We start from the raw sequence: 19,791 nt of genomic DNA, 5'->3' as shown, positions 1-19,791 counted from the left end.
AATATTGTCTGTGGCTGCTTTCCCACTACACCAGCTGAGGTGAATAGTGGCAGAGTCGACTAATTCCAATCCGCAAATCCCAAAGCATTTACTATCTGCCCTTTGCAGAAAAAGTTTGCTGACCCCTGATCTAGAAAATAGGGAGAATAGTCTCCAGGGAAACAAGAGTAGAGAATGATAGCAGGACCGACTGAACCAGGTTATTGGGTGAAAAGGATGATGAAAGGGAACCCAAATTTGCGTTAGCCATTTTGGGAGGTGCCCAGAGGCGAAGAGCGAGGGTTTGGCAGGCAGAAACCTGGGAAGGCGTGGCTCTATTCCTTCCCCGCCCCTCCTGCAAAGCGGTTGGTTGCGGAAGGGACTACAAACTGGTGTGTCATGGGAGTGGGCGGGGCTGTGCGCGGTGCATCATGGAGGCTTAAGGGGACGCCTGAGCCGGAGATGGTGGCGCTGAACTACAACGCGGGGCGTCTCGGGAGTCCTGCTGGAGGCCTTGTGGGAGGGGACAAGATTCGGTGAGAGGACGGCGCTTGCCGTTGGGCGGTGGGGACGCTAGGCCCCGGGCGGGGAGGCGGGGCCCCGCCACAATCAGCCAGCTCCGCCGCCAGAGTCCCCGCCAGCCCTCGCGTAGAATGGAGCGATTGGCCGCCGCGGTCCCCGGGATGCTGAGAGCCTGTCCTTTCCCCTCAGCCCACCCATGTCCGGCTGCAAGCTGCCGGTGGGCACGTGCCCGGACATGTGCCCGGCCGCCGAGCGCGCTCAGCGCGAGAAGGAGCGCCGCCTGCACCGCTTCGAGGTGGCGCCGGGGTGCCGCGGCGACCGGCCCCGCGCGGACCCGCAGCGCGCGGTGAAGGAGTACAGGCGGCCGGCCGCCGGCAAGGCCCGGCCCCCGCCGAGCCAGCTGCGTCCGCCGTCCGTGCTGCTGGCCACCGTGCGCTACCTGGCCGGCGAGGTGGCCGAGCGCGCCGACGCATCCAGCGCCGAGGTGGCCAGCTTCGTGGCGGACCGGCTGCGCGCCGTGCGGCTGGACCTGGCCCTGCAGGACGCGGGCGACGCCGAGGCGGCGGGGGTGCTGGAGGCGGCGCTGGCAGTGCTGCTGGCCGTGGTGGCGCGGCTGGGGCCCGACGCCGTGCGCGGGCCAGCGGACCCGGTGCTGCTGCAGGCCCAGGTGCAGGAGGGCTTCGGTTCTCTGCGGCGCTGCTACGCTCAGGGCGCGGGGCCGCATCCCCGCGAGGCCGTCTTCCAGGGCCTCTTTCTGCTCTACAACCTGGGTGAGTCCGGGTCCCGGCGGAAGGGCAGGGGCGGGGGCGGGGCGTGGGAAGGGTGCCTCCCTGTAGACGGACGGTGGAGGCCAGGGAAGGAACGGGAAGCTCTACAACCTCACCATTAGCTCCCTCCCCATCCCTGCCTTCTAGATGTCTGTCGAGTCAATGCGCAAGATCCGCCGAGCCCCGACGTGGGCCTTCCGGACTGTCCATTCCCATATTTGGGTCTCGTGTGTTTTTGTAATAAAAGTGGAGAGGACAAGGTTGGAACGGGAAAATTCACCTAAGTGATTTTCAAACTTTTTTAAACCTGCAGTTCAGTGTTCCAAAGCAGCCATGATTAGATGCCCATGAGACTTCTGACACAGAAGTTTCAAGACATTAGATCCTCCCTGTGGGTGGATGGTGCGTTCTAATACTATCCTATTTAATTGTAATAAAATGCTCTTGATTTCACAACCCACTAATGGGTCAGAAGCCTCAGTTCACAAAAGAGGCCCGAGGTTCCATTGTCTGTGATTCTCCTGGAAGGGAAGCAGGGGCAGAAGCTCTTTGAAGAAAAGGCCTCACCAGGTAGACAGGGAAGGTGTGGCAGAACCAGCTTCCTCGTCTGTTTCGCAGCTAGGGCAGGGGAGAAAGAGCTGAGTTTGAAGCCAGAAAACAGATTTGTGTGTGTGTGTGTGTGTGTGTGTGTGTGAAATTCTACGTACGAACTCAAGGACAGCCTCAGGCCACGTCGTGAAATCATCTGGGCCTGTCTCCCTCATCCGAAAACAATGCTTCACTCTGCTAAGAGGATCCAGACTGTTTGAAGGGGCTCTCTCTGCACCTCATTCCAATAAGGCTCAGGAACGGGCTGATGGAGACAGGGGGAGGGAAAGTAAGCTTGGCCCAGGGGAGGGGCGTGGCCAGAGCGGAAGGTGGGCGGCCCAAGGTCGGAGAAGGGCTTGGTGGTAGGCCAGAGGGGGTGGGCGTGGCTGAGGACCTTAGCAGGTGGGAGGCTAGGGTGGGGGAGAGGCCTAACCTGAGGCCGCGGAACGTGGACCTGATCAGAGAAACACACTGAGCTGTCCCCCGGCTTCCGCCCTCACAGGCTCCGTGGAGGCCCTTCATGAGGTTCTGCAGCTACCTGCCGCCCTGCGTTCCTGCCCCGCCCTGCGCAGGGCCCTGGCTGTGGACTCAGCCTTTCGAGAAGGCAACACCGCCCGCCTATTCCGCCTGCTCCGGATCCTGCCCTATCTGCAAAGCTGCGCAGTGCAGTGCCACATAGGCCGTGCCCGCCGGGAAGCCCTGGCCCGCCTCGCTCGTGCCCTGAGCACCCCCAAAGGCCAGACCTTGCCCCTGGGCTTCATGGTCCACCTGCTGGCCCTGGATGGGCCGGAAGAGGCACGGGATCTGTGCCAGGCCCACGGACTGCCCTTGGACGGACAGGAGAGAGTTGTGTTTCTCAGGGGTCGCTACACGGAGAAAGGGCTGCCACCTGCGGGGACCTGCAGTGTGTTGGTGGCGAGCAAACTGGGAGGGCGCACCCTGGAGGAGGTGGTCATGGTGGAGGAGGAAGATGAGGGTGTGGCTAGACGGAAGTCCCCTGCGTGAGGAGCTGTGCGCTCTCCCAGAGCCCAAGAATGGATCCAAGCACTGGTTTCTTTTCTCATCATTCCTACACAATAAAAGGAATTTGTTTTGTAGGGACAGTAACTATAATTGATTTATGTGGGGGAGGGCAGGGGGTTGTTGAGACACGATAGGTATGTAGGGAGAGAGGAACCGAGCCTGGGCAAGGCCCTAGCCATCTTGCGCCTCAGTTTCCCTGCTGGTCCCTGAGGGGTGGGCCTCGTGGTCGCTGGTTGGCATTATGCATCCCTCCCTTGCCCACGTACCACCAAGAGCAGCCGGTGGTTTTGACACTCCCCACCATCCCCGTCTCCGGATCTTCACCCTCTGCCGACCAAGATCCAGGATGAGGAAGGCTTGTCACTCCCTTCAGGTGTCCACAACTGACAGGACCCTGAGCTGTTGTCCCAAGCTCTGGAGGGTCCAGTGATGGTGCCTTAGGTTGGCATCAAGGACGACTGGGGCACACCCAAAAAGAACTCGGGTGGGAGAAGGTTAGGATAAAGGATGGTGGGAGCTGGAGAAAGAGGGCTGGGGTCAGAGGTCAGCCACAGGCCGCAGGGTGGCTGCCGCGCCCTCCAGGGCCACCACCAAGATGCTGAGCTGCCTCTGCACTTCCGCCCAGGCTGCAGATCCTAGGCTCGTGTTCATGGCCCTGGAGCAGGCATTGGCCAGGCCTGGGAATGTGGCTACGGAGCCCGTGCGGGGTGCCCAGAGCACATGGCTGCAAGCAGATATGGGGGAGACGCAAAGTCACTCAGGGACCAGGAGAGGAGGGAGCTTCAGCCTGGAGAGGCCCCTCTCTGTACAGCTAGGCACCAAAGCGCCTCCCCGCCGCCTCAGAAACCTGCGGCCCTCGTCGCAGTGGGGGTGAGAGATGTACGTTATAGCCCCAAGGTGACCTTGATTGATTTGCCTCCCCTCCTTTGAGGCTGATTCCCCACCTGTTTCAAGGGGCTGTGCTGTGCTCTAAAGGCCAGCAGAACTCTGACATCTCTCCGGCCTCAGATGGGTGCCCCTTGCCCGGCCCCCACTGCACAGCACTTCCCAAGAGCCCTGAGCAGGCTCACCTGTAGTATCGTTCCTCTGGGAAGGCTCGCGGGTTTAGGAAGGTCCGTTCCAGCAGCATCAGCTGGTCGTTGAGCATCCGGACCTGCAGGGGGCTGGAAGTGGCAGGACCTTGTCACCCTGGAACCAACAGCCCAGCTGCCAGCCTGCATCCTGCCCCGGAGGCCACCCTCCCAGACACCTGCTTGCTGCCCTTTCTCACTCAGGGGTGTCCTTCTGCAGCGCTGATACGTGTTGGCCCAAGGCCGCGGCTGCCCCCTCAAACTTCTCCACTGCAGTCACCAGAGGCCCTGTGGGCAACAGCCAGCATCTTAGCCCCGGAGGTGCAGGGCTCCCCACACCTCCATGTTAAGGGGGCTCCATACCCAGGCTGATGCTGTGCTGCTCCAACAGGACCCCGAGGTCGCGCTGGGCAGCCTGCAGAAAATTTCGGAGGGTCTCTCCATAGTCACTGACGTTAAGAGGCAGAAAGAGGCTGTCACTGAGCCTAAGCAGCACGCTCCCTGCTGTCCGGGCCACAGCCTGATGGCTGCTGAAGCCTGCAAGGAATGCCATCAGGCCAGGGCTCGGTCTTCAGCCCACCGCCCTCCAGCCTCAGGATTCCCCCTGCCCCCTTCCTCACCAGGGTCCACAAATTTGTCCACGTAACCAAAGGTGTCAAAGGCCGTGTGGTAGGTGGGGTAGATCCTGGCCGAGGTCTTGCTCTAGGGGAACAAGGCCAAGTGACAGGCTTGAGAGGAGAAGCGGGAGAAGGCGAATCAACAGCGAGCTACAACACAGGGACATTATCTCGAATCATCGCCACGGGTATGAGGTAGGTTCTAGAATTCCCACTTCACAGAGGAGGAAACTGAGGCTCCAGAAGTAAAGTCACCTGCCTGACTCCACAAACAGCTAAGAGTAGCAGAACCGGGTCAGGTGCCAGTTTCCTATTTCACGTGAAGAAGAGGGCTTGGGAATCGGACAAGAGGATTCAAATCCCAGCTCTACTGCCCTGCAGCAGTATAGCCATGGATGAGAGAAGTGGCTTCTTGGAACATCAAGCAGGGAGACACAAGCTGGGCACTCCATATCCCTTATCGCATTTTACCCTCACACCAGTGCTATGAATCACCCCTGTTTTATACTGTTACTTAATCTATTCTGGGGTAAACATTTTTGTCATATTTTAAGATCTCTGGAATCAGGATGCCTCTTTGGTGGTAAGATTTGTTTCTTGGGGCGCCTGGGTGGCTCAGTCAGTTAAGCGTCCAACTTTGGCTCGGGCCATGATCTCGCAGTTCGTGAGTTCAAGCCGAATCTGTGCTGACATCTCGGGGTCCGGAGCCTGCGTCAGATTCTGTGTCTCCCTCTCTCTCTGCCCCTCCCCTGCTCGCACTCTCTCTTAACAATAAATGAACATTTAAACAAATGTTTTTTAAATTGATTTTTTAAAGTAATGTCTACACCCAATGTGGGGCTCAAACTTACAACCCTGAGGTCAAGAGTTGCATGCTCCACTGAGCCAGCCAGGAGCCCAGGATGCTTTTTTTTTTTTTTTTTTTTTTTTTTTTTTTGAGAGAGAGCACAAGTCAGGAACAGAGGATTCGAAGCGGGCTCTGAGCTGTCAGGGAGCCTAATGTGGGGCTTGCACTCACGAACCATGAAATCACGACCTGAGCAGAAGTCAGATGCTGAACCTACTGAGCCACCCAGGTGCCCTGCCCCAGGATGCTTCTTAAGTCAATGTCACCCTACAACTAACTGGCAGTGTTGCTTTTTTTCCCCCGTGAATAGTGCACATCACCATATTATATCTTAAAATCAGTAGTATCTTAAATTTGATAAATTGACAGGTGAGCATAAACATGTTCAGAGAGGTTAAGACACTGGGCTGAGGTAGCACAGCTACTGAGTGGTGGAGCCGGATTCAGTCTGCACTAGAGCAGCTCTGAAAGAGGAAGGGGATGGTGGAGCTAGGTACGGAGCTGGGAGACAGGAGTGCCTGCTCACCCGGTCATAGGTGTAGGCGATGTCCATGGAGGAGATGCCCAGGAAGTGAATGAAGGGTGCGTAGTCGCTGCCAGCACCCAGAGAGCCCAGGCTGTGGGAAGAAAGATGGTCGGGTTGGAGGCCGCTGGGCCAGCCCGCCCTTCCCGGGCCCCTGTCCTGGCCCTGGGCTCACCTGGGAACCAGGCCGTATTCTGTGCTGCTGCGGTTGAAATACCGGATCCAGTTGTCGTAGATGCTGAGGCCGTCGAGGCCCGGTGCGGGGATCTGACCCGGAGAGGAATCCAGTCTGGGGCTGGCCTCCCCCAAGGCCCAAGGGGCCGTCGTCCTCCGCTCTACCCACTGGAGTCTCCTTCCTATGCATAGCCCTGCGGCTCCTACAAAGCCTGCCCCCAGCCTCAGTCCCCAACGCCAGGACCCTCTAATAAGTACCAGCTCCAGCCCCGCCCACCCCGCCTGGGACAGCCCTCCTCCCGGCCCCACCCCCTTTCACCTGTTTGGCCGCGGAGAAGATGACGCTCTGGACCGGGGGTGTTCCCTGAGCCCTCAACGTGGCATTGGCTGTGGGAAGATCAGAAAAGCCTCTATTCAGGCCCCAGCCCCTCATTACCCGCCTCCCCCAGCCAGCCCAGCTGCCCCCCGTACCAAACACGGAGATGTCCACGTTGATGTAGGCCACGGTGCGCTCTTGCAGCTTGCTGAAGAATTCCTGAGGGTGGGAGGACCGACGTCAGCTCAGCGGTGCCCTGCCTCGGGAATCCCCTTGACCGCCAGCCTTGCAGGGCTCACTCACCTCGGTGAATTCTGTGGAGCCAATGAGGCCAAACTCCTCTGCCCCCCAGCTCGCAAACACTATTGATCTGCGGGGCCGCCAGGTTCCTGGGGAGGGGGATAAAGGGCTGGAGGACAGGGTCCCCGGATCTTGGGGTCGCTTGGAAATATTGAGAACGTGGAGAGGAGGAAGGGCTGGACGGGGCGGGGCTGCTGGAGACAGGAGGTAGGTCCCAGCTACTCTCCAGCCCAGCCTTCTGGCCCAGGCTCCCTCTGGCCTCCTTTTTCCAGCCCCCGGCCTGTGCTATGACCCCACCACAAAATTGCCCCCAATACCAATCTCAGGTGGTCCCTTCTGCCAGGATGCCCTCCCTCCTCCTTCCTTATAGGCATGCTTTGGGTAGACATCCTGACCCTTGGCCCCCCCAACTGTCTCCTTCAAGCATCCTATGCCAAACTCTTCCGGAACCTTCTCCACTCGGTAATAAGACACTGATGTTCTCCTTAGGGCATTATTCATATTAAGCCAGTCCTCAATGCCTTGAGGGAGGGACTGTTACAGTCTCCTTTTCGCAATTGAAACTGAGCCACAGAGACGTTAAATGACTTGCTCAGGGTTACACAGCTGGTAGGAAGCAGAGCCAGGGTTCAAATCCACAGCCCGGCTCCAGAGTCCAGGGGCTTCACTAGCTGCCCACACTCCCTCTCACTGCCTCTGGCGACCGCGTTTCCATCTCCAATCTCGATGCCACACCGCTCTTGCCGCAGTCTCCAGCCGCCTCCCAGAAGCCTTAGCAGCCCTCGCTTGCCCCTTACCTCCTCCAGACACCCCCTAACCCTCCACAGATGACACATACCACTACCACACATGCAATGTGTGATCCTGGATTGGCCCTTGAACCAGAAATTTCTTTTGCTCTAAAGGTCATTATGAGAACAACTGGGACCATTGTTAATTTCCTGATTCTGGTCATTGTATGGTGGTCATGAAGGGAAATGTTCTTGTTTTTAGGAAATACACAGTTTATGGGTAAAAGTCCAGCATTTCTGCAACTTTCAAACACTCCAGAAAACAAAAAGAGAAAGAGAAAACAAGGTAAAAATCCTGATATCAGGAGAATCTGAATGAAGGGTGTCTAAGGCTTCTTTGTACTATGTTGGCAAGTCTTTGCGTAAGCTTGAAATTATTATTTTTTTTAATTTTGTAATGTTTTCATTTATTTTGGAGACAGAGAGAGACAGAGCATGAGCAGGGGAGGGGCAGAGAGAGAAGGAGACCCAGAATCCGAAGCAGGCCCCAGCATCTGAGCCATCAGCACAGAGCCCGACACGGGGCTCGAACTCACGGACCAAGAGATCATGACCTGACCCGAAGTCGGATGTTCAACCGACTGAGCCACCCAGGCGCCCCAGAAATTATTTCAAAATAAAAAACTTGAACAGCAACGACAGAGACAGAAATTCCTGCCCTTGTAACGGGGATAAACACAAGCTCAGCCCCCCTCCACTTATCAGTTGATCTCTACCACGCCTGTGATTTCGCATGCCATTTATGCCACCAACTCCCCAGTTTATCTCTGGAGTCTCTATTCTGACCTGGAGATCAGCACTTTCAACTGCCTGCTTGCCCTCCCCCCGGGGGGAATGTCTCCTAGGCCCCTCAAAATCCATGTGTGAACGGGCACGCATGTATAACGATGTGATTTGTGACATCAGTAACGTAAAGAGGAAAGACAGCGCTTTCTAGCAGTAGAGTTTCCTATGAGATTAACTTGCTATCCATTCAAATTATGGAGTGATAACTTTAGCATGTTATAGGTAATGGAAGATGAAAAAGTTCCAGAGATGGATGGGGGTGATGGTTGTACAACACAGAATATACTTAATGCCATAGTTGTACACTTAAAACTGGTTAGAAGCGCAAATTGTATGGCACGTATATTTTACCACACACACACAAAAGCTAAAAAAAAAAAAATCAACATGTAAAGAACTAACCTCACGTTCTTCCCCCTCGATCTGCCCTCTGACCCCAATTTGTTTTTCATAAATGGCACAGCCATATATAGGTTGCTCAAACCAGCAATCAGGGAGCCGGGAGTCCTCCACTCGTCCTCTCCCGCACCTGTGACACCCACAGACCTCCTTGCCATTGCCCCCACCTTGGCCCGAGCCCACTATCCCTCCTGGCCCTGAGGATGCCAAGGCCTCTGACGGGTCCCTCCATGTAGGGCCTTCACTCCCCATAACCTCCCCATTTGGAGCAGGAGAAACTGTGGCCACCGTTGTCTTTACACATGGCCACTCAGGTGTTCACTGTGGGGTCTGCTGTGCCTAGAACTGGCTTGGCACGTAGTAGGCATACGGGACATGTTTGTTGAGTTAACGACTGCCTGTCATCCCTGCCTCAACTAGGCTGAAGGCAGAGCCCGGGCACTGCCTTCCTTACGGTGGCACCCGGCTTCCCTCCACTGGAGGGACACAGGAGGCTCTCAGAAGCCACCGCACGAGCTCCCCATGTCCCACTGGGCGACCGGAGCAAGGCCAGGGCTGGTGTCCGTGCAGGTCGTCCCCCAGGGCCCTCAGGCTTGGCACAAGTGGGCACTGGAGAGTGAGAGAGAGGAGGTGGGAGAGGGCTGGGTGGGGGAAACTGGGGGAGGAGTGAGCTGCGGGTGACCTCCTGCTGGGAGAGTCCCTAGACCGGGGACGGGGGTTGCCTCACCCTTCTTTAGCAGGGTCCCCAGGACTCGGGAGAGCTCCAGGAGGACGGCAGTGCCACTGCTGGGGTCCACGGCCCCGTGTACCCAGCTGTCCCGGTGGTTTCCGTACAGCACGTAGCGGTCTGGAGAGACGAGCAGAGGCTCAGAAACCAGGGAAGAAGGAGGGTGGGCGGGGCCAGCCGGGCGGAGCGCAGGGGGCGTGGTCAGGGAGCTCCGACGGGGCGCTCACCGGGCTCCACCGCCCCGCGGATGATCCCCAGGACGTTGGAGGAGTTCCGCAGCTCCAGGCGGTTGTGGACGCTCACGTTCACCTGGCTTGGGGAGCCAAGGGGGCGAGCAGAGTCTTGGCCCTGCCCACTCCCCCTCACAACCCAATATAGGGGAAACTGGGACCCAGAGCGAGAAAGGGACACCACGAGGTCACTTGCCCAGAAGTACCTGGAGAGGCAGCAAGGCTAGAGCCCCGCTCTTTAGAGTCCGTTCTTTTCACGGACTGACTTACTCAGGTGAGAGTATTTATTGGATACTTAGTGTAGGCCTGCACCGTACTAGGCTCTGGGCAGGGCCTGAGACAGACACAGCCCCGCCCTTGGGGGGACCTCCCTCCCCTGAGAGAGACAAACCACGAGGAAGACAGCACCTGCAGGCGGTGAAGGGGTGTGGCGAGGACAGTAACAGGTTGACCTGTAAGAGGACACCTGGTGGCAGATGGGGGGAGGACAGGCCAGGAGTGGCAGGAGCGTGGGGAATGGTGTTCAGGCAGAGGGAGCAGCAAGCAAGCGCAGAGGCCTTGGTTTGGGAATGAGTTCAAGAGAGAGAGGGTGGCTGGAGACTAGAGGGTGTAGATGAAGGGCGGGTGGAACCCCACAGGGCCTTGTGGCTTCCCCAAAGACAAGACAGATATTTTGGAGTCAGGGGAAGGTTGGGAGAGAGAAGAAAGGAAAAGGCCAGGCCTTGACGTGGGCAGAGAAGCATAACAAGGGAAGAGGAGAGGAGCCTTGAGGAAGCGGGGCCCCACCTCACCTGTCTGCTGGGAAGTCTCCATCAGGTCGGAAGCCAGGCCCCAACTTGTAGTCACAGCCCAGTGCTCCCTGCCAGGCAGCTGGGGCCGAGGTTCCCTGGAGGTTACTGAGGAGGAGGTGGAGGGTGTGGGGGTTGGAGGTTGGCGGCCACTGGATTGCGGGCAGGGGCCCCCGGGGGGCACCAGAGCTTACCAGAGAAGGATTTTTGCATCCTCAAAGCCAATGGGCTGAGTGGGAATGGGAGGAAATCCAGAGACAGTATCAGGGTTCAGGCGGAAGGAAGAAGGATTGGCCGGAAGGTAGGGAGTCAGAGGATCCCCAAAATACTCATAGTAGGAGCCTCGCTCCACCCCTGAGGGAGGCAGGCGCCAAGAGTTCGGAAAGGTCTGGCTGGCGGAGCTGTGCCCATCGTTGATGTCTGCGGGGTCCGTGTACACCAGCACCCCAGCTACCCCGTGCTTGGCCGCATTGACAGCCTGCGGGAGGGGGATGAGGCTGTGTTTAGGGGAAAGGAGAGGGGATGTCATGTCCTGTTCCGCTCCCTCCCTCACTGCGGCAGCCAGGATGGATCTGTCTTCCCACAGGCAAGATGATGCTCGCACAAGTCATTTACTGCAGCCCTGCTCGAGGGAGCAAAAGACCGCTGGACATAGGCAGGTCGATGCTCATGAGCAGGGCTGTCACGTGATCGGAGGCATCGCACAAGGGCACCCTGGGCAGCTGCGTAGGAGAGCAGGGCCACCGCTCACAGGAGCCAAAAGGCAGAAGCAGCCCAAGTGTCCATGGGCAGAATGAATGGATAAGCCAATGTGTGGTATACAGCACGCAAGAGGCAATTACTCAGACTTGAAAGGCAATGAAGTTCTGCTACAACATCGATGGGCCTTGAAAACATTATGCTAAGTGAAGAAGCCAGGCACAAAAAGTCAGTATTGTGTGATTCCTCTTATATGAGGTTTCTAGAATAGGCAAACTCATACAGCTGGAAGGTAGAATAGAGGTCACCAGGAGCTGGGGAGGGAGAGAGGGGACGTTATTTTTAGTGGGCACAGAGTTTCGTTTGGAATGTTCTAGAAACAGACATGGTGATGGTTTGCACAGCATTGTGAAGCTACTTAATGCATCTGCATTGGACCGTTAGAGATGGTTAACACGGTCAGTTTATACTGGTATATTTTAGCACAATGAAAACAAAATAGTACATAGAAAGAAAGAAAGAAAGAAAGAAAGAAAGAGAACAAGGACACAATTTGTGTGCCGAAGGAGAATCATCTCCAGGATGTATTAAGGTGAAAAAAAGCACACCTTGAAAAGGTGGGTATAGTATGCTGCTTTTAAACAAAAAGAGGGAGAAATAAAAATATATATTCATATGCATTTCTTCCAAAAGAAACTGTGGATAGATTCCTCTTTGGAGGATGGCATGACAGGAGAGCTTTTGCACTCTAAACTTTTTTTCTCTTTTTAACTGGAAATTCTATAATTTGTGTAATTCCATTATGGCTCTTCCTCTTTTCTCTTTTGCAGATCTTATTATGGGCACTTCTCTTTTTTTTTCTAAGTTTATTTATTTGAGAGAGAGCATGTGTGCAAGCGGGGGGGGGGGGGGGCAGAAAGAGGAGAGAGAGAGAGAGAGAGAGAGAGAGAGAGAATCCCAAGCAGGCTGGGAGCTATCCGACAAGGGGCTCAATCTCCCAAACTGTGAGATCAAGACCTCAGCCCACCGAAATCTACATGAAATTTACTACCCTAACCATTTTATAGCCTGCTGTTCAGCAGCAGGGAGGACATCCACATTTTATTGCACTACCATCACCCCCACCCACTTCCAGAATTCTTCGTCTTGCACATCTGAAACTCTGTACTCGCTAAACACTAACTCCCTATTCCCTTCTCTCACTCTATATGTTTAAAAAAAAAAAAAAATCCTGCATTTTTGAAAAACACACATGTGAACTACTCAGCCAAAATGTTTAGTTGAAAAGATGCAGGCCGGGAGGGAGGGCAACAGGAGGGACTTAAGTTGAATATTCAGGAGAATTTAGACCCCCAGAATATCAAAGTTTACCTGATCCATTTATTTCCTAAGGCTCAGAGAGGTTAGGGGAGGCATCCAGGGTCACACAGCACATCATGAGTGGTAACAGCACAAATATAGCTCACCTCTTGTGCCCCAGCCCAGGCCTCCGCAGGCCACTCAACCCTGCTCCTTCCTCTTCCCCTCTCTTCTTCCTGTCCTCTGCTGACCACCCCATCACACACACACACACACACACACACACACACACACCAGTTTCCTGTACTGGGGGCTGCTGCTCACCTTGGCCCCACGCCCTGTACCCCCATAGCGGGTCAGCGCGATGGTGCCTTCCAGTCTGATGCCCTGAGTCTGTAGCTCCATAAAGTCTTCTTCTGTTCCCCGGTTGGCGTAGACGAGGAGGCCCTGGTCCCAAGGGGAGGTGATCCTCAGAGCCAGGCCCAGGAAAGAGGGGGTGAGGAAAGGAGAGAGGGAGGCCGAGTGGCAGAGTGAAGGATTTTGATTCTATTTTCCCCGCCTCACCCAGAACTTGTAAACTTCCCAAGAACGGAGTCACATCTCGTTTCCTCTGGGTCCAGGTGCCCTGTAGTGGGCCTGACCTTGAACACGGGGCCATCAGCGTTTGTAAAATGGCTAGGCGATGGGCAAAAGGTGTGGCAGTGGAGTTTAGGGGGAAGGGCCCTGGGTCAGGAAGGGAGAATTTGGGGTGGAGCCAGAGGGGACTGGGCCTCGGCAGAGGGGAGGGAGTGTCCCAGGCCCACCTGCGGGGTTCCAGGGGGAGCGTAGGCGGCATAAGGTGGCACCACATCGGGGCCCCCCTGCTCCCCAGTCAGGTTCTGTTCACTCTGGCGGCAGGAGAAGAGGATGGTCCCAGTGGGACCCACTGTGGAGGAGGGGCAGCATCAGAGCTGGGCCCGGCAGGTCCCGCCCCACGGGCATCCCCAGACCTGAGTGGGAGGGACCTCACCGACAGCCACCCGGTTGGGCTGCTCCCGGCTGGGGAAGGACAGCAACACTTCGTACGTGGGGGCCTCCGCCGCGTCCAGGCCTGACTCCGGGTCCCGCCAGCGCTGCAGCAGGAGCTGTGCCAGCGCCTCATCCCGGGGGCTGGAGGCCAGGTGAGGCTCCCTGGAGAGTTCTCTGTGGGGAGACAAAGGGCCAGGCCCAGGGTCAGGGAGGCGCCTCTGGTGAACAGGAGGGGAGGGTAGACAGCCCTCTCACCTAAGGTTCTCTCGGATCTTGCTGGCATCCAGCTGCTTCATGACGGTCTCAAGGATCTCCAGATCCAGGTCCTGGGAGACTGAGACGCTGGGAGCTGGTGCGTCGGCCCCTTTGGGAATGGCGAAGTGGCCCAGGATGATCCCCAGGCCCAAGAGGGCAGAGGCCCCCACCAACCCCCCAAGCACCTTCACCCACTGCATCTTGTGGAGTCTTGGCCAGCTGGGGTCACTCCTTATAGATGGGTGTCAGGTCTAGTTAACCATTACCCCATGGGTGGCCCTGCCCTTTGGCCCTCCGCTGGCGGGGAGAGTCAGGGAGCATCCTGCAGGGAGGGCCGCGAGCTGTTCCCATCCACCTCCATATCTGCATCATTCACTGAAGCGACCCCCAGGGTATCAAGTCCATATGGGCACACTGAGGCCCAGAGAGGGACCAGGTCTCAGCCAGAACTGGAACTCAGAGCCACTATTCAGAGCAAGGCTGGGCCTGCCCCCAGCCACCCCTGCCTCTGTCTCCTCAGCGCCCTTTGATTTCCAGCGCATTCAGCCCCCGCTGCTTGAGCAGGTTTTGAGTTCAAATGCCGTCCTTGCTGGATGTAAGCTGTGTGACCCTGAGTAATTCGTTTAGCTTCTCTGACTCTGTTTTGTTTTGTTTTGTTTTTTTAAAGCTGTCAAACGGGGATAATAGATCTGTTTCACAAAACTGGTGCTGTTTTCATTAAACAAGACCACATCTGCAGAAAAATCTAGCCCAGTGTCTGGCACATCATGGGAGTTCAGTACATTTTAGCCACTCCTGCCTCATCTGACTCCCTAAAATGCAAAACCTGGGGCTAAAGGAAGAAAGGGGATCCAGAAGAATTCTCTGTGTCTATCCTGCAGGGGTCCCAGCTTATGTGAGGAAGTGGAACTCTTAGAAAGGGAAGCCATTTCTTCCTTTGCAAGGTGACTTCCTCCTCCATCCTCTAACCGTATCTGCCCTCTCTGGAATCCATTCACCCGTTCATCCATCCATCCACTATTTATCCACTTGCCCTCCTATTCCCCCACCCATCTATTCTCCCATCCAGCCACCCACCCACCCATCCATCCATCCATCCTTCATCCATCCATCCATCCATCCATCCATCCTTCTATCCTTCCATCCATCCATCCATCCATCCAACCATCCTTCATCCATCCATCCATCCATCCACCCACCCATCCATCCATCCATCCACCCACCCAACTACCCATCCATCCATCCAACCATCCTTCATCCATCCATCCATCCATCCACCCACCCATCCATCCATCCATCCACCCACCCAACTACCCATCCATCCATCCAACCATTCTTCATCCATCCATCCATCCATCCATCCATCCATCTATCCACCCATCCACCCATCTACCCATCCATCCATCCACCCATCCATCCATCTACCCACTAACCCATTTACCCATCCATTTTTCTATCCATGCATCCACCCACCCTCCCATCCATCCATTCCTTTATTCACTCCTTCTCTTATACCTGCAAGTATCCATTCATCCAGCTCTGTGCAAAACCCGTGTTAGGGCCTGAGGAGGAAGAGGTGCCCAAGACTTCAGGTCCAGAGGGGAGACAGGCAGGCTTTGGGCTCAACCATGTGGTAAGTGCCCCTATAGAGGGAGGACCAGTGTGTTCCCAGTGGGGAGAATGAGGAATTCTAAGAGGGAACATTTGAGGGGATCTTCCAAGGATGAGAAGGCATTCAGCAGGCAGAGAAGGCAAGGGGCAGGCCATCCGTGCAAATGGCCCAGCATGCGCAAAGGCTGAGAAGGACAGGAAGACACCAAGTTCTCACTACAAATGTTGATTGAGCCCCTTCTGGGCCTCAGAGAGCCAGGCAGGGTGGGAAGATCCCTGGGGCTCAAGCTGTGACTCCTCCTACCCCCATGACCTATCTTGCCTTGGGCCTCTCCCCAGCCAGGCTGCAGCCCATTGATTGTCCCACAGATGCCCCAAGAGCTGGGTGAGCCGGGCAGGGTAGACTTGGTGTGTGTGTGTGTGATTTCACAGCCCACTCCCGGAGCAGCCCCCTTCCTGCTCACAACCCTGTTTTGTGGGCACCACCTGCCCCCCACCGTCCTGTGTCCATCCCCCCTGGTGCTGCTGGTCAGGAGGACAGCATGGGAGGACTATGGGTGGGGTTTAGTGTGATCAGTGGTTCAGGGAGGCACACCAGGAAGCCACAGTTTTTGCAAGGTGGTTATCAGCACGCCAGATATGACCTTGGATCTTATCAGAAGCCTGTTAGTGTGGGGAGCGTACACATTCCTGAGGACCAGGAGGACTGTCACCACCTGGCAGGCAGTGGGAGGGACGTCAAGATCGGCTGATAACTTGAGGAACAGACACGGTGATGACGGCATGAGGAACAGCCCCACGGTCCCACACCACCCCCTCCTGGAGGGATTAGCCGCTTGAACCTGTGAAATTACAGATGCGACACGTGGACAAGGGCGTGTGACATCTCTGTGTGCCATCTGAGAACCCCAGCTCAGGCTGTTGGAGTCAGCTGGTGTCTACGCTGCATTCTGCACCGGATGTAAACCTGGCCAATTTTCCTTTCCCCACCTTGGCTCGGTGGCTGGTGTGGCCCCTCCCTGAACATTTTGGATTGTGGTGTTGATGGAACCATTTAAGGTAGCTACCGGGTTCTCTTTTATTTTCCCTCCTCACTTGTTGATCCTGCTGCCTGCAGGAGTTCTCCTGTCCCTCCAGGACCCCTGATCCATTGGTGCCAGCTCCTCCCACTTTCCCTCTCCTCCCTCCTGGCCTCGCCCAGCCCCTTACAAAGCCTCTCCACCGGCCTCCTCTTCTGCTTCCTCCTCTTCTGCTTCCGTCACGTTCGCTGGGGAAAAAAACCTGGCTCTCTGCCCACTCTGCACCTGTACCCTTGACCCTGAATGGGCCTGCAGAATCACGTGACCTCACTGGTCTTGCTTTACCTTTATGAGCCCAAACCTCAGGCAGGCTCTCAGCACTGCCCAGCGGTCCCGTTGTCTTTCCCTGGTCCTGGCCTGCTCACCCTTCCCCGCTCCCGGATGGAAGCTTCGCCCTCACTGAATCTCACTGAATCACCCTCGCTGAATCTCCGGAGCCCAGAACAGAGCCTGGTACGTAGGAGGCACTCAGCACATGCCTGTCGAATGGATGGAAAGCTGCCTTGGACCAGCGCACCTCCTCAGCGTCGGGCATTCATGGCCCAGCTATCTGGGATTTAAGGAGCAGAACGCAGGGGGCCCGGGGCAACCCCAAGGGATACAAAGGTGGGCTCAGAACCCCTGGGAAACAGACCCCATCTGAATGAGCCCCAGTGGGATCGCTGAGGTGGCCACGGGTGGGGGCCTGCATGACACAAGTGCCCTCGTGAGACGGGGATGTGGGATCTAACAGTCCTCCAGGGCGGGATGTTTCCAGAGGGTGCTGCTGCTGGGCCGCGGGATCGAGCCACCCGCACAGGCACGAATAGCAGCCCCTTCAGGTGGGGTGGGAGTTGGGAGCCTGCTGGGGTACCCCACTCCACCCTGCTTCCACGGGGCCCCCGAAGCCACGTCGGAGGCGTGGGTAGATGCACCGGAAGTAGGCTACTTGCCAGCCCTCGCTGGATGCTAACAACTCCCCGAGCCCGCACTGGGTCACCAGTCCTCGCGGGGGCCTCTGAAGTGGGCATGTTGCAGATAACATGCAGTTAACTGCATGTTGCAGGTAAAGAAGCACGTGTGGTTACTCGGTCGAGGCCACACGGGCTGGCACGTGGCGGAGCTGAGATTAGAACCCGGGAGCAGGACCTCTTCTCTCCAAAGCTACACCACCTCTCAGGCTCTAGGCGGAGAGGGGCATCCCATTCTGCTCCTCACAAGGCGGAATCACGGGGACACAGGAGGCTGGTTTGCCAACCCAGTCTCAGTGCCTTGAAGACAGAGAGGCCTGGACGATCGGGGGGCACAGCTTGTGAATGGCACAGTAGTGTGTGTGTGTGTGTGTATTAAAAGACCTGGGAATGTCCCCGGGCCCACATGGCTGTGCTGTGGGACCCCCTCCTTGGGAAGGCCTCCCTGCCTTGCTGTGTCAACAGGAGCGGCTGTAGGGACGTAGCTCAGGGCAGGACAATGCTGGGGCCTCCGGGGCACCTGTCAGCTCTTCTGTGGTTCGGAGACAAATGGGCAGAGAGGGCTCTGTGACCGACTCCATTTCCTGCAGTGTTCACGTAGCCGCATACCTTTGCTTTCCCAGGCTGAAATGCTGGAGGCTTTCGGGGGAAGCAGGCTCAAAGGGGACCATGCTTCCGGTCCAACAGCCGTCTGAGCATCAGATGATTCCCTTCAGGAAAATGGCAGGATTGCTGTTTTGTAACAGCTGGGCCGCCTTCAAGAACTGGTCAGGAAGTGGGGGGGGGTGGGGGGCGGGGGGCGCCTCAGACTCCTAGAACCATCCAGGCCCTGAGGGTGGAGTCCTGGGGGAGGTGGCTGCTAGGTCAGAGCTCAGCTCATCTCTGCCTGCAGCTGTGATCAAATCAAACCTTCACTAATCAAATCTGTCGGGAGTTACTGGCCTGGGCGTGATCCCACCAGGGCTGGTGTAAGTCAAACTAGGTCTGAAGAGGGGCCGCAAACCTGAATTTCCATCCTCTTGGTTAGTGTTCCCTGCAGTGGGTATGAGGCAGAAAGACGGCCCCAGTCCTTTCGTGTCATAGTAGAGAATTTCTGCCCAGTACATTTTATCACCCTTAGGGGTCATGGGGCTTTGAAAAACGTTGCTCTTTTTTTTTTTTAATATTTATTTTTGGGAGAGAGAGACACACACAGAATCAGAAGCAGGCTCCAGGCTGTCGGCACAGAGCCCGACACGGGGCTCGAACTCACAAACTGTGAGATCATGACCTGAACCGAAGTCAGACGCCTAACTGACTGAACCCCCCTGGGTGCCCCTGAAAAACACTGTTCTATAGGATATTGACCAATATTGATCTAATTTAGCAATAGCAGTCTTATTTCAGGATTCCTCCTGTTTCCCCCATTGACCACACACACACACACACACATACACACACGCACGTCGATTTCTTGTATCCTCCTTTAAACTGGTTTCGTCATCTTGGTCAGGGAGCACGAGGCAAGCTGACAGGCCGCAAACACCCCCCTCCCCCACCAAGGTGGGACTTGTGTGACATTCCTTGGGCACTCCTGGCTGCCCGAGAACAAAGGAAAGGGGAAAAACAGATGGTTAACTGATAGAGATCATAGTCCCGAAGGACCTAAAAGTCTCCATCACCCCTCCATAGTGAGGTGGGGAACAAAGGCAGAAAGAAATGGCAGCTAGAACTCAATTTCCTTCTAACCAGCAGGCCATTGACAAATACATACTTGAGGCAGGCAGAGTAAAACGTTTCTCCAGAAACTCCTTACAGTCTTAATGCTAATGCTTTGCTGGAGAGAAAACCACCTTAGCTTGACAATAGCTAGGCCTCCGGTATTCTTTGAGTCTTTAGCATATGAAAACCTCACTGGAAACTTCCCCTGGACTTTAACCAGTCTCTCTTCAGGGTCCCGGGGCAGCTCTTCCTGCCCACGGGTCCTGTCTTTCTTGGTCGTCGGCTCCGGACCCCACGAGCCCCAGTCACCCCAAAAACCTCATCAATCTTGCTGGCTCTGTCCTCTTCCTCCTTGAGTTTTTTTTCTCTTTTTTTAAAATAAGTTTATTTATTTTTGAGAGAGACAGACAGCACGCAGGAGGGGCAGAGAGAGGGAGAGAGTATCCCAGGCAGGCTCCGCACTGCCAGCGCAGAGCCCGACTTCCGGGCTCGATCCCAGGAACTTGAGCTGAAATCAACCGACTGAGCCACCCAGGCGCCCCTCTTTAAGGAGTCTGAACACCAAACCAAACTGAACCATGCTCCTGTCATACAGGAAGGCAGCCAGCCGCAGCCAGGGCAGGAAGAGTCCCATGGGTGTAGGGCAAGAGGTCTCACGAGTGTCAGGTGTTGGACCCCTGTGGAGCTCCCACTACCAGCCCCCACCCCTGCCCATGATTGGACTTCTAAAGGAGAAGAGACT

General features: G+C 56.2%; 2 protein-coding genes across 2 annotated transcripts; one reads left to right on the top strand and one right to left on the bottom strand.

The window, feature by feature from the left end:
* The first annotated feature begins 83 nt into the window (after positions 1–83).
* On the top strand, positions 84–2,959 carry SAC3D1 (SAC3 domain containing 1). Its single transcript, XM_060607177.3, has 3 exons — positions 84–515; positions 691–1,271; positions 2,359–2,959. The coding sequence occupies exons 1-3, from the start codon at positions 379–381 to the stop codon at positions 2,859–2,861; spliced, it is 1,221 nt and encodes a 406-aa protein (XP_060463160.2). The 5' UTR covers positions 84–378; the 3' UTR covers positions 2,862–2,959.
* A 110-nt stretch (positions 2,960–3,069) lies between these two features.
* On the bottom strand, positions 3,070–13,924 carry NAALADL1 (N-acetylated alpha-linked acidic dipeptidase like 1). Its single transcript, XM_060607176.3, has 18 exons — positions 13,709–13,924; positions 13,455–13,627; positions 13,249–13,370; positions 12,770–12,892; positions 10,642–10,925; positions 10,451–10,555; positions 9,657–9,742; positions 9,430–9,549; positions 6,730–6,815; positions 6,582–6,645; positions 6,430–6,497; positions 6,112–6,203; positions 5,940–6,030; positions 4,570–4,651; positions 4,313–4,486; positions 4,150–4,237; positions 3,950–4,042; positions 3,070–3,603 (listed from the first exon to the last, which is right to left on the bottom strand). Exons 1-18 carry the CDS (start codon positions 13,906–13,908, stop codon positions 3,417–3,419), a joined length of 2,238 nt encoding a protein of 745 aa, XP_060463159.3. The 5' UTR covers positions 13,909–13,924; the 3' UTR covers positions 3,070–3,416.
* Positions 13,925–19,791: the final 5,867 nt, after the last annotated feature.

This window comes from Panthera onca, chromosome D1 (genome assembly GCF_046562875.1).
Source record: "Panthera onca isolate mPanOnc1 chromosome D1, mPanOnc1 haplotype 2, whole genome shotgun sequence".
In the NCBI taxonomy this organism is placed as follows: Eukaryota; Metazoa; Chordata; class Mammalia; order Carnivora; family Felidae; genus Panthera; species Panthera onca.
Note: the sequence above shows the minus strand (reverse complement) of the source record. Positions and strands in the feature narration are given on the sequence as shown.

Coding starts and splice junctions, on each gene's coding strand:
- SAC3D1 (XM_060607177.3), top strand. CDS start 379: ATGGGAGTGGGCGGGGCTGTGCGCGGTGCATCATGGAGGCTTAAGGGG. Junction 516..690: donor GTGGGAGGGGACAAGATTCG/GTGAGAGGACGG, acceptor CTTTCCCCTCAG/CCCACCCATGTCCGGCTGCA. Junction 1,272..2,358: donor CTTTCTGCTCTACAACCTGG/GTGAGTCCGGGT, acceptor CCGCCCTCACAG/GCTCCGTGGAGGCCCTTCAT.
- NAALADL1 (XM_060607176.3), bottom strand. CDS start 13,908: ATGCAGTGGGTGAAGGTGCTTGGGGGGTTGGTGGGGGCCTCTGCCCTC. Junction 13,371..13,454: donor GCCCAACCGGGTGGCTGTCG/GTGAGGTCCCTC, acceptor CCTCCTCCACAG/TGGGTCCCACTGGGACCATC. Junction 9,743..10,450: donor GGAGACTTCCCAGCAGACAG/GTGAGGTGGGGC, acceptor TGGCTCCCCAAG/CCAGGTGAACGTGAGCGTCC.